Raw genomic sequence first — 12,784 nt, forward strand, 5'->3', positions numbered from 1 at the left:
CTATCTGTTTTACATTTGGTAGTGTATACATGTCCATTTCACTCTCTCACTTCGTCCCAGCTTACCCTTCCCCCTCCCTGTGTCCTCAAGTCCATTCTCTATGCCTGCGTCTTTATTCCTGTCCTACCTCTAGGTTCTTCAGAACCTTTTTTTTTTTTTAGATTCCATATATATGTGTTAGCATATGGTATTTGTTTTTCTCTTTCTGACTTACTTCACTCTGTATGACAGACTCTAGGTCCATCCAGAGGTGGCTTCTCTTGTTGCAGAGCACCAGCTCTAGGAGCATGGGCTTCTGTAGTTGTAGCACGCCGGCTCAGTAGTTGCAGTGTGCGGGCTCTAGGGCTGTGGGCTTCGTTGTGGCGCACGGGCTTAGTTGCTCCGTGGCATGTGGGATTTTCCCGGACCAAGGGTCTAACCTGTGTCCCCTGCATTGACAGGCAGATTCCTAACCACTGTGCCACCAGGGAAGGCCCAGTAGTCTTACTCTTATTCCCCTTTTCTGACCCTCATCTTTCCTCCCCTTGCAAACATCCTCAAAGACATTCACAGTTTAATTAACACCTATGAATATTTATAAGTTACTGCAACATTTTATTGACAAGGTATTACATAAAAAAAGAAGGCTCTTAGCCAGGTGTTCTCCAAGATTGGTTCGTGTGCTATTAAAACTGCTTATTCGGGGCTTCCCTGGTGGCGCAGTGGTTGAGAGTCCGCCTGCCCATGCAGGGGACACAGGTTCATGCCCCGGTCCGGGAAGATCCCACATGCCGTGGAGCGGCTGGGCCTGTGGGCCATGGCCACTGAGCCTGCGCGTCCGGAGGCTGTGCTCCGCAAAGGGAGAGGCCACAGCAGTGAGAGGCCCGCGTACCCCAAAAAAAACAAAAAAACTGCTTCTTCAGGACTTCCCCGGTGGTTCAGTGGTTAAGACTTTGCCTTCAAATGCAGGGGACGTTGGTTCCATCCCTGGTCAGGGAACTAAGGTCCTGCATGCCATGGGGTGTGGCCAAAAAAAAAAAAAAACATTCGATTTGGTAAGTTCTGTGGTCCTTGTTGGTAGAGATTTATTTGACAGATTTTTAAGGACAATGGCACAGTGTCTTGCTGTTTACAAAATATCAGTACATGGGTAACTTCAGTTCATAGTAAAAGGAGAATCAGCTTGTATTGTGAATTTTCTTATCTGTTTGCTTTATTCCTTTAGAGCTTCTATGAAGTAATGTCATAGTCATAAATTTGATGAAAGCAGGATCTCCTTTGAAATCAGCTTGGATTCTGAAGTATTTATGTATGGAGTTATATGTAAAATCAGAATTTCTCTGGGAAGGCATCTCTATAGTCATAAAAGATAATTGATAATTGTAAAATATTATATATAGCTTTCTTAAATATATTGAGTTCCTAAATTCAAGTCAAATTGTACTCATAGTGGGATGTCAAGACTCTGTAATTCTTATTGCATTGGATAGAAACTTGATTATTAAAATTATGTGTGTGTGTGTGTATGTTTATATGCCACTGTTTCTCTTCTAAAGCAAATAAGATTTGGTTACCTAGAAAAAGTGCATATCTTTTTTGTCTGAGAGAGATTTCTTGCCTTTTAACTCATAATTTACTTCAGGTCTGACTGTAACTAAATCAGAATGTATTTGGCAACAGAAGTTTTTTAATGTCAAACTACTTTTGTTTATTAGGAGCATGCAGAGTTCCCCAGGCTTTGCTGCCAATCAGAGAGGTTGGTATTCAACTTTAAACTATAAATAATGTTCAGAATTACTTTAAACTCAAACTTACTGTCAGATGAACATTTTAGTTAACAATACATGTATGCTAAGTTTATATTTTGTTTAAACTACTGCTTTTCTAAGTACTGTTATCATATTAGGAAATAATATTTTCATTTATTGTAAAAATAGGCATTTTAAATATTCCTTATTTTTCTCATTGGCTCTCATGTATTCACATCTTTTAATTCTCATTCCATAAGTCTGTTTCCTAATTTGTGGAGATGTTATCAGTGTGAATTATGACAGAAGAAATGTATTCTTGGATTTTTAAAGTTTGAATGTACTCAATTTTAGTTTGTTTCTTTTGAAATTGTCACGTAAACTTAATTGATATTTTTAAGGGCTGTTTTTCAGTCCGTAGATCCACCATGTTAAACATGTAGTAGAACACATATCATGTAAACTTCTTAAAATTCCCAAACTACTCTGACATTGAGTTAATTTTTTTAAATGCTCATGTGTTTCAGCCCGAACAAGAAGTGGAATTGCAGAAATCAAACGGCAGAGAAGGCTTGCATCTCAAGCAGCTCCTGTCAGTTCAGAGTTGCTGACTTTACCGTATCTTTCAGGGCAATTTACTAATTCTCCTTTGACAGCTACACAAGTTATTCGGCCAACTGGCCAGATTTCAACTCCTTTGAGGTCAAATTTTGTAGTGGTCAACCATTCACAGTCACAAGACACTATGACCCGTAAGTTTACATTTTGCACTCTTAAATTTTGTTTTTAATCAAACTGTATAAATGAGATGATGTGCTAACGTCTTTATATTCATGGTATAAAATTACAGCAAAAAATAGATAAGAGGCTAGAAGTAGAATAGACATTAGGTAAATCTGCCATTAAATATGCATATTATTAAATCTGAGACATTTTAATCTAGGATTCTTCTTATGTCTGTTCTAACTGAAGTCCAACCTTGAACTCTGTTGTAGTTCTCAATTCTCTTCATTAATAGAAAAGACCCTGTTACCTGATTTTAAAGGGAATGTGCATTATATTTCACCACCTTCTTATCTTTGTTCATGGTAGTCTGTCCTGCTGGAATTCGGAATGTTTTTCCATCTCTACCTGTTGAAAATCCTGCATATTCCTGGCTGAATCTTAGAGCTAGGGATAAACTTAGAGATCATCTGATACTTCTTGCTTCTTATATACTTGAAATTATTATAAACACATGATATTAAGGGGCAAAAGTCTAGTTAATAACAGAGTTGGGGTCAGAACTGAGGTGCCACCTCTCAGTTCTTAGACTAGTCTCTTTTCTCTTCTGCACAGGTAAAATGTATTGACATCCACTATGTTCTCCCTTATTTCCATCTTTTCTCCAGCCTCTTTAACACCTCTGGGTAAAAACACCCAGTACGCTAAGTTTATACTTCTTATAATCATTCTGTTCTGCCATGATATTTTTTGTTGAGACTATTCTTATACTATACTTGGTATTTTATCATGAAACCTTAAGTCATAGAGATTATGTTTTATATATCTTAATATCTTCTACCGTGCCTTGCACAGAGTAGGCACTCAGTGTATACTAACTGAATTTAATATAAAATAATGATCACTTTGTAGTGCTATTTATTTCATTAATTCAAGTATAGAAAACTATTCAGTTTCCTTGACTTACTGCTTTGTTCTCTTGAAATACAGCTGGAGAGGCTTTAAATATCATTCCTGGTCCTCAGGAAAGGAAAACTCATGCCAGTTTAATGTCTCCTGGTAGACGCAAAAGGTAAATAAATGCCTTTTAAAAGGACAAGTTTCCAATAACCTTCCAAAAAAAAAAAATTACACCAGGATATTTTCATTGTGAATAAGGTAACAAGATTGCATGAAGTACTTGAGACTATTTACTATTATATCCATTTCAAAACACTTTTTTTTTTTTCACATTCTATCCTCCCTGAAAACAGGTTGTGTTTTGTAATCACTGACCTATTCACTGTTTCATTAGAAATATCTTTTTTCTATAGTGGTATAGAAAGGTATATCTTAAAACTGATGTTAACTCAGATTTTTTGAAATAAGCATTCTTTTAAACAAATATAAATAATATCTGCATGTTTTAAGGTCTACAAACATATATTTAAAGTTCTAAATCGATGGTTAAAAACTCTTCTCAGGGACATTCTCTGAGAAAAGTTTCTTTCTGTCCTATTTAGCCCATGTGTCTTTGTTTGAAGGATATTTCATAAAAGAGAGATAATAGTTTAAAATGTTTTTTCTCTTTTCTCAACTGCCATGCCATGGGTATTTTTGTTGGAATTTTTACTGTTGATTTCTCTCATTCAAGTCTGACCTCATCCTCCTTTATGGCAAGGTTTCTCACTTAACCACCTAAAACAATAGAACTACTATAATAGTATCTAACATTTATAAGAACCTCGACCTTTTTATAAAGTCTTTACATATACTTTATTGAATTCTTTCATAAACCCAATAATGCAGTTGGTTTTATCCCATTATAGAGTGGGTCAGAGGGTACCTTGCTACAGACCATATAGCTAATAAGTAACAAAGCTAAGCCTCAAATTCATTTCTTAATTCAAGTCTATTAATGCTTTTCAACTCAACTGCCCTTTGTTCCTACCACAAATAGAGAAAATATCTTTTCCACCGTGATCTTAAGATTTGTCTTTACATGAAATTATCATTGAATTGGTTATTCATACTAGTTAAAAGACAAGCTTTTAAAATATGTTTCAGTGAATCTCAAAGGAAAAGTATCACTTTGTCTGGGCCTCATTCAACAATACGGAATTTCCAGGATCCAAATACATTTGCAGTAGAAAAAGTAAGTGACCTTCCCAAACTTTGCAACTTAAGATATTCCTGAGTTTATAACTATTGATATATACACAAATATATATATATATATATATATACATATGTATATTTAGATTATGTGTGTGTTTGTGTGTGTGTGTAAAATACAGTATTTCTATAAGACTTCAGTAGAGGGAGTTCCCTGGCAGTCCAGTGGTTAGGACTCTGCGCTTCCACTGTACGGGTTCAATCCCTAGTTGGGGAACTAAGATCTTGCAAGCTGCGCAGCGTGGCCAGAAAAAAGACTGCCATAGAATTGCCTTGGGATAGACTGTAGTGAAATTTAACAGTAGCAGACAGTCCAGTCAGAATAGATAACATGTGCAAATGCACCAGGTAAGAAACAGAAGTGTGTTTATGAAACTGTAAATACATCATTGTTGCTGGATTATGCAATATAATAGGGCATTTTTCCTCGAATAGAGACAGGTTATTAAAAATCTTGTATGAAAAGCTAAAGAGTTTGGAACTGTATCCTGTAGTCAGTGAAGAAAGAGTTGGTGAAGGATCTGTGAAAACACTTGTAAATGGTTAACATATACTAGTCAGGTGTTAATATCGAGGGAGCCACCATAACTTTTTGAGTTTCCCCCTAAATTTATTAAAACTATCCAGCTTCCATTGATTCTTTTTAAATAAATAACATAATACTCTATCCTGTGCTTTTGCTAATATTGACTTTGTTTTCCAGCAAATGGTTATTGAAAATGCTCGAGAAAAAATATTAAGCAACAAATCTCTTCAAGAAAAGCTTGCAGAAAACATTAATAAATTTTTGACTAGGTAAGCTGTTTGTATTTAAAATACCTAATTGTTTTTGCCTAATTGAGAACTATGCTAAAAATTTTCCTTTCTGTATTACAGTGACAACAATATTGCCCAAGTACCTAAGCAAACAGATAGCAACCCTAGTGAACCAGAGACTTCAATTGATGAACTCCTGGGACTTCAGGTATGGGTAAGGGTGTGTGTGTGTTTGTGTGTGTGTAGTACATATATTCATAGTTAAAACTGATGATATTCTTGTTTCATTTCAAAACCATTACTAACAGATGTATAAAATGATTTAAAATAATAATTAAAATATAAATTTCCTTCATTATCCAAATGTAATCTGTTCCTGAAAATGTGTTAGTGAATTTTCAAGGTCAAAATTGCAGGGTTTTTTCCAATCTTATTGAAAAATAATTGATATCTCTCACTGTATAAGTTTAAGGCATACAATATGATGATTTGATTTACATATATTAAAATTGTGTTATTTAGATGGTAAATGTAATAAGACATTCCTAACCATCTAATAACTCACCAACTCTTCCAGATATCAGTAAAACACTTTTCCTGTACCCATACAACAATGTCGTGTATTTCTTAGTATTTAATAATTAAAGATTCATTAGTGGTTATATTTTTGTGCAGTAAGCAGTACTGTACAGTGTATATAAAATAAATTACATTTCTTCTGCACCTGCTACAAACTGTATAAAAATATAAAGAAACAATGAAATAATATGTTAAAGATACATGATGAATCCAAGTAATATTGAACAAAATAAAATGAACAAGACACTGTAAAAAAGAAAGGATACTAACTAACTGAATAATTGTCTGTGAGATTTATTGCTAAGAGAAGGAAGATAGGGGCTATAGTCACTTGCTATTCAGTGAGAGTGAAGATGAAAGAGGGTGAGCTGGTAAAAGAAGAATTTAACAATATGAGTTTTAAGATTTGTCCAGGTGCAAATACCTTTTTGAAGAACAGCTGAGATTTTGGCTATTGCATAGCCTTTTACTTGGACTCTCAGATAATACATTCAGTTTTGTTGCTGTGCCACAAAATGAATTCATTATAATGAATTTATGGTAGCAGTTTTCTTTCAGATGATGAATTCTGGGTGAAACCACTGAGGTTTTTTTTCTTTTTGTCAGTTCCTTCAGAATACTTCAAAAAAAAATGTTTTTTTGATACATTTTCCCAAAGTGAAATTCAGTAAATTTAAGAAAACATGACAAGCTTTTGAAAGCAACCTTTAAATTATTTAGCAGTCTTCTTTAAAAAACTTCTCCTATCTTAATGTTCAACATATCCCCTTTTCTAAATTTTTATAACCTTCAACTCCTTACTTATATTTTCTCCACAAAATACTTAGGTACTTACCATAATCAAGACACTCTATTAGATATTATAAGAAAAGAGAGATTATAAGAAAGTGAAGACACAACACTCTGTTCATGGTGTTCATAATATTGTATATTGGGGAAAAGTTAAAAATTCAGATTTCAATAACTTTGAAAGTACAGCAATACATAATGCCTAATGGAGTAGTATATACATAAGCTTCACTAAGAGAACAGAGCCAGTTGTACAAATAGGTGAATTTTTAAAATGTTTTTATGCGTCTTTGTGTCCTTGGGGTAGGCAAGATTTCTTTGTCTACACAAATTGCTAACTGTGTTTTTTTTTAAGACTTCTGTAAAATTCAAAATATCCGCTTGTTAAAACCACCATTAAAATTAAAAGGCAAACCACCAAGTACCTTTGGAACATGTATTTCAAGATTCTTTCAGTTCTGATTTTTAAAGTTTAGACTGTAATAAGACATTTACTAGAAAAATGTGTTTCTTCAGCAGTAACTTTTGTAAGAGGGTATGCACCAGTTCATAGTTTGATTAACATTGGATTGTTGGCTCTTGACATTATTTATATTACTGTAAATTTTCAAGTTCATCAATACAGAAATATTTGCTCAAGCTCCTGGCTTTCTCCTAAATCACATTTCATCAAGAATTATTGATGTTCTCTGTATATCTTCATTGTCAAGGTTAACTGGTTCTTTAACTTCAAGTTTCTCTTTGGATTTTATGGCCATTTTTACTTTAAAAATCCAAGTTTTTAATCACTTCATGAGAGTTCCACCTTACCTCTTGCTCCACATGAATTTCCTATCTCTTGGGATCCAAATGTATGCTTCACCAAAATTGAAGAAAATATAGCATTGCGGAAGGATTTACAGATAACTGAAATTGAGAATTTTTAAATCTTCAGCTATTAAAAGGAGATTAAATGAATACCCCTAGCCAGAGTGTACTGAAACTTCTTTGAAATAGAGTGTTTTAGCCAAAATTATTCTGTCAATTTTCTTGAGATTCATTTGAAAAGCTTGTCATTCCATTTAAATCATATTTATCTCCAAAAAAGTTCAAATGTTCATAAACATGGAAATTAATTCAATAGTAAAGAAATACAAATGAAGACAACAGATTACTTTTATGTCTTAGACTGATAATGCTTAAAAATTAATATTGCCCATTATAGGTAAGAGCATGTACATTGTTACATAGAACAGAACAAGCATTCCTTTTTTTTTTGATGGTGATATCATTTTATTCATTGCTATTTACCAATAAAACTGATAATTAGTATTACCCATCCTTTCAGTTTATATATACATAAATTATTTTTCTTTTTTTTAATTTTATTTTTATACAGCAGGTTCTTATTAGTTATCTATTTTATACGTATTAGTGTATATATGTCAATCCCAATCTCCCAATTCATCCCACCACCACCACCCGACCTCCTACCCCCACCCCCCTCCCCGCTTTCCCCCCTTGGTGTCCATACATTAGAACAAGCATTCTTATACAACTTTTCTGCAAGGCTTCTTGACAGGATTTCTCAAAATTTTAAATGTATATATTGTTTGACCTAGTAATTTCACTGATAAAATTAATCCCAAAGAATGAACAGATGCCTGGATAAAGATTTTCACGTACTATTTACCATAACTGAAAATTAGAAAAAATGCAAATGTACAAAAGTGAGAATTGGCTAAATGTTGCAGAGTTACGTAAACAAAAGAGTTCTTTCCCTTTAGAAGGATACTGGGTTAAACGTTTAGTTTTGTATACCCTACTAAAAAGACAGTATAGGGAATTTTTAAAAAGCATAAACCCACAGGGGCTTCCCTGGTGGCACAGTGGTTAAGAATCCACCTGCCAGTGCAGGGGACACGGATTCAAGCCCTGGTCCGGGAAGATCCCACATGCCGTGGAGCAGCTAAGCCCATGCGCCACAACTACTGAGCCTGCACTCTAGAGCCCACGAGCCACAACTACTGAGCCCGCGTGCCACAACTACTGAAGCCTGCATGCCTAGAGCCCGTGCTCTGCAACAAGAGAAGCCACCGCAATGAGAAGCCTGTACACCACAACGAAGAGTAACCCCTGCTTGCCACAACTAGAGAAAGCCCGCGCACAGCAATGAAGACCCAACACAGCCAAAAATAAATTTAAAAAGAAAAAGATAAACCCACAAGGACAGAGAAGAGGAAAGGACAGAGAAAGAATTTTTTAGAATTTGAAATGGACAAGTGGTACCTGACTTAGCAGACCCAGGATTCTAAGCCAGTAAAGGCAAAGTTCAGGTAAAAGCCACTTTACAAAAGACTTGACTCTAGTACCTCTGAAAGTAAATGTAAAGATAGGGCTACAAACAGGATGATTAGGTGTAAAGTTTAGGAAGTATATAGTTAAACTCCATATCTTTTCCCCATTCACCCTGTTCCTCAGAAACACTACTGTCAGCCATAAACTGTCCTAGCAAGAAATCTAACTCACTCAAATAAGAAAAACTAAAAATACAGATGGTTCTGTAATTATTCTACAGCTTAGACCATAGTTGACAAGGTCCCTGCCTCCTTATTGGCACAGGGTTTAAAGACAGCTTTTGGCATGCTCCTTTTAAGTATGAGCACATAAACAAGGATTGTCCAACATTTGAAAGAAGTATTTGAAATGAAGATACAGGGACTTCCCTGGCAGTCCAGTGGTTAAGACTCTGTGCTTCCATTGCAGGGGGTGCGGCTTCTATCCCTGATTGGGGAACTAAGATCCCCCATGCCATGCGGAACAGCCAAAACTTTAAAATTTTAAAAATAATAAAATAAAATGAAGAAACCAAAACAGGCAGATAAAAAGAGTTAGGTAGATCTATATTAAAGGCCCTAGAAAGCAGTGTACAACAAACTTATGTGAAGAAAGCAGGTTAAACAACATTATTAAACCAATCTCATAGAAAAAGAGGTCAGAGGTGGAGGAATTGCATAAAGGTGGTCAAGAGGTACAAACTTCCAGTTATAAAATAAATAAGTACAGGGGATGCAGTGTACAACATAATGACTATAGTTAACACTGCTGTATGGTATACAGTTAACCCTTGAACAGCTTGGGGTTAGGGGAGCTGACTCCACATGCAGTCAAAAACCCACTTAAACCAAGGAGGAAGGGGAGGTGGGATAAACTGGGAGATTGGGATTGACATATATACACTATTGATACTATGTATAAAACAGATAACTAACGAGGACCTACTGTGTAGCACAGGGAACTTAGTGCTCTGTGGTGACCTAAATGGGAAGGAAATCCAAAAAAGGGGATATATGTATACATATAGCTGATTCACTTTGCTGTACAGTATAAACTAACAATATAGTAAAGCAACTATACTCCAATAAAAAAAAATTTTTTTAAACCCACTTAGAAGTTTACAGTCAGCCCCCCATGTATCCAGTTCTGCAAGTGCAGATTCAACCAACCTTGGATCTTGTAGTGCTGTAATACGTATTTATTGAAAAAATTCTGCATATGAGTGGATGGACCTGCACAGTTCAAACCTAAGTTGTTTAAGTGTCAACAGTATTTGAAAATTAAGAGAGCAGCCTATCCTGGGGCTTCCCTGGTGGCGCAGTGGTTGGGACTCCGCCTGCCCATGTAAGGGACACGGTTCGAGCCCTAGTCCAGGAGGATCCCACATGCCGCAGAGCAACTAGGCCTGGGCGCCACAACTACTGAGCCTGTGCCCTAGAGCCCATGCTCTGCAACAAGAGAAGCCAGCGCAATGAGAAGCCCACACTGCAACTAGAGAAAGCCCACGCACAGCAACGAAGACCCAACACAGCCAAAAATAAATAAATTTTAAAAAATAGATAATAAAAATAGCATATCCTAAGAGTTCTCACAAGGAAAAAAATACTTTTTTCTTTTTCTCTCTTTTTAAAATATGTATATGAGATGATGGATATTAACTAAGCTTATTTTGGTATCATTTCACAATGTATGTAGGTCAGGTCATTATGCTGTACACCTTAAACTTACACAGTGGTGTGTGTCAAGTAATAAAGAACATTATAGCATGGTTTTATTCTATATTTATTTTATTTTAATGTTTGGGGATATAGTCACCAAAGTGATTAATTAGTGGTATTAGGGAGCATTCACTTTCTATTTTCTAGTCTTCCTGTTTTAATTTGTTTTAAGTGAATAGTGTTACAATCAGAAGAAATTTTCTTGGAAGGGAATACTACATAAAAGGTACAAAATATCAGATGTCCTCTAATTACTTTGCTGGTATTAAACCATATTAATTCAATTAGGATCACTTTTTCTTTGTTTCTTGTTTTTGCAGAGTGAAATCCACATGTCTGAAGAAGCTATACAGGATATATTGGAACAGACAGAATCCGATCCAGCATTTCAGGCACTCTTTGATCTATTTGACTATGGTAAGTAGAACATTTCTGTCAAAGCAGTTAGGAGAAAAAAGTTTCTCCAATTTCTCTGGAGAAACAGCTTAAACAGTAAAACAACATTTCCCAGAGCATCTGGAAAAAGTTCCTATTTTCATTAAAGCAAACATATGGATATGAAAGAGTTTTTTTTGTGGTTTTTTGTTTTATTTTTTTCTTAAAGATACTTAGGCTGTAAAAATAACAGTTTGGGGGGTGAGGGGGGTTAGTTATGGGCAGTTTTGCCAGTCATCAAAAATGTGTTGAGGTCCACTCCTGTACATATATTATACTAAACAGTTGGATAATACAAGAGGAATAAAAATATTTGTCTGTTGCCCTCCATCTTATGGCCTAGTGCAGTAGTTCTCAAAGTGTAGTCTCCAAACCAGCAGACCAGCATTGTCTGAGAACATGTTAAAAATGCACTGTCTAGTGGAAAAATCATACTTGTCAATGATATACAAGGCAACATGTTAAAAACTATAATTAAAGGACTATAATTAAGACCAAACTTTAACATTTGCTTGACCACTGTCAAGCTGTATTAATTGATGCTTATTTTTATTTTGGTCATTTAACCAATTGTTTCCCTATTCCCTTTTTAACAGGTAAAACAAAGAATAATAAAAATATATCACAAGGCATTTCCAGTCAGCATATGGAAACCAATCTCAATGTAGTCTTAGCAGGTGAAACTAATCTAGCAGTTAAAGGTTCTTTTGAAACAGAAGAATCTGGTAAGAATTTGATTTTGTTAATATCAATCTAAATCCTAATATCAGTCTCAAAATCTCAAAGGCAGAAAATGTTGTTTAATTTGAAAGTTGTTCAAATTACCACATAGATCATTTTTGTGTTTCTAAGTTTTCTCTTCATTTAAAAAGAAAAAATTATTCCCACGCCTTTAGTACTTTGATTAAAAGGTGAATTTTTAGTACTCATTCCTTCATGATGCAGTAGACATGCACAAATTGGTGTTAATACTGTTGACCAGTTCAACCTGTCTGTAACATTTAACATAATTTTTTGAGACACATATTCAAATCCCTGATGTGTAAGGTTGGTTTGTGTTATTAATCATCCAGCCTCGTCAGCAAGCTTAGCTGAGTGCTCAGTATCAATATCTCACTTATTTAGAGGAAATTATATACTTGCTGATAGTCCTGAATTATGGGTTTTATGAGGTTTTAGGTTATATTCCTATGTGTCTACTAAGTCAGTTCTTTATGTTTCTGCCTCCCATAGAGTACCAGTATGGCACATAATTGTCCCACAATAACTACTTATGAATGAGGGAGGGCAGTGAATATGTCTATCTTAGATCTTTTAAATATTGGCCAAGTTTTTTAAAATTTCATTTTTGTGAAACATAACATATGCAGAAGTGCACAATAAAAGTGTACTTTAGCTCAGTGAATTATAATCAAGCAAGTACCCACATAACCATCTCTAAAGTCAAAAAATAGAATACCACCAGCACCACAAAAACATCTCTTTGTATCCCTTTGCAGTCACTACTCCTTTCATCCCTTTTCCTCAGAGATAACCATTATCCTGGTTTCTCTCACATTATCCTGGCATCTCACACTTGCTAAACTT

General features: G+C 35.1%; 1 protein-coding gene across 1 annotated transcript in view; it reads left to right on the forward strand.

The window, feature by feature from the left end:
* Window positions 1-12,784, forward strand: part of NPAT (nuclear protein, coactivator of histone transcription) — a 52,933-nt gene that overhangs the window by 29,270 nt on the left and 10,879 nt on the right. The window contains exons 5-12 of the mRNA XM_081239673.1: window positions 1,695-1,735; window positions 2,255-2,479; window positions 3,441-3,522; window positions 4,497-4,584; window positions 5,308-5,399; window positions 5,481-5,568; window positions 11,083-11,179; window positions 11,794-11,922. Coding sequence (XP_081095799.1) covers window positions 1,695-1,735; window positions 2,255-2,479; window positions 3,441-3,522; window positions 4,497-4,584; window positions 5,308-5,399; window positions 5,481-5,568; window positions 11,083-11,179; window positions 11,794-11,922 — 842 coding nt within the window. The remainder of the gene's footprint in view (window positions 1-1,694; window positions 1,736-2,254; window positions 2,480-3,440; window positions 3,523-4,496; window positions 4,585-5,307; window positions 5,400-5,480; window positions 5,569-11,082; window positions 11,180-11,793; window positions 11,923-12,784) is intronic.

This window comes from Mesoplodon bidens (assembly GCF_964165515.1).
Source record: "Mesoplodon bidens genome assembly, chromosome: 7".
NCBI classification, from domain to species: Eukaryota; Metazoa; Chordata; class Mammalia; order Artiodactyla; family Ziphiidae; genus Mesoplodon; species Mesoplodon bidens.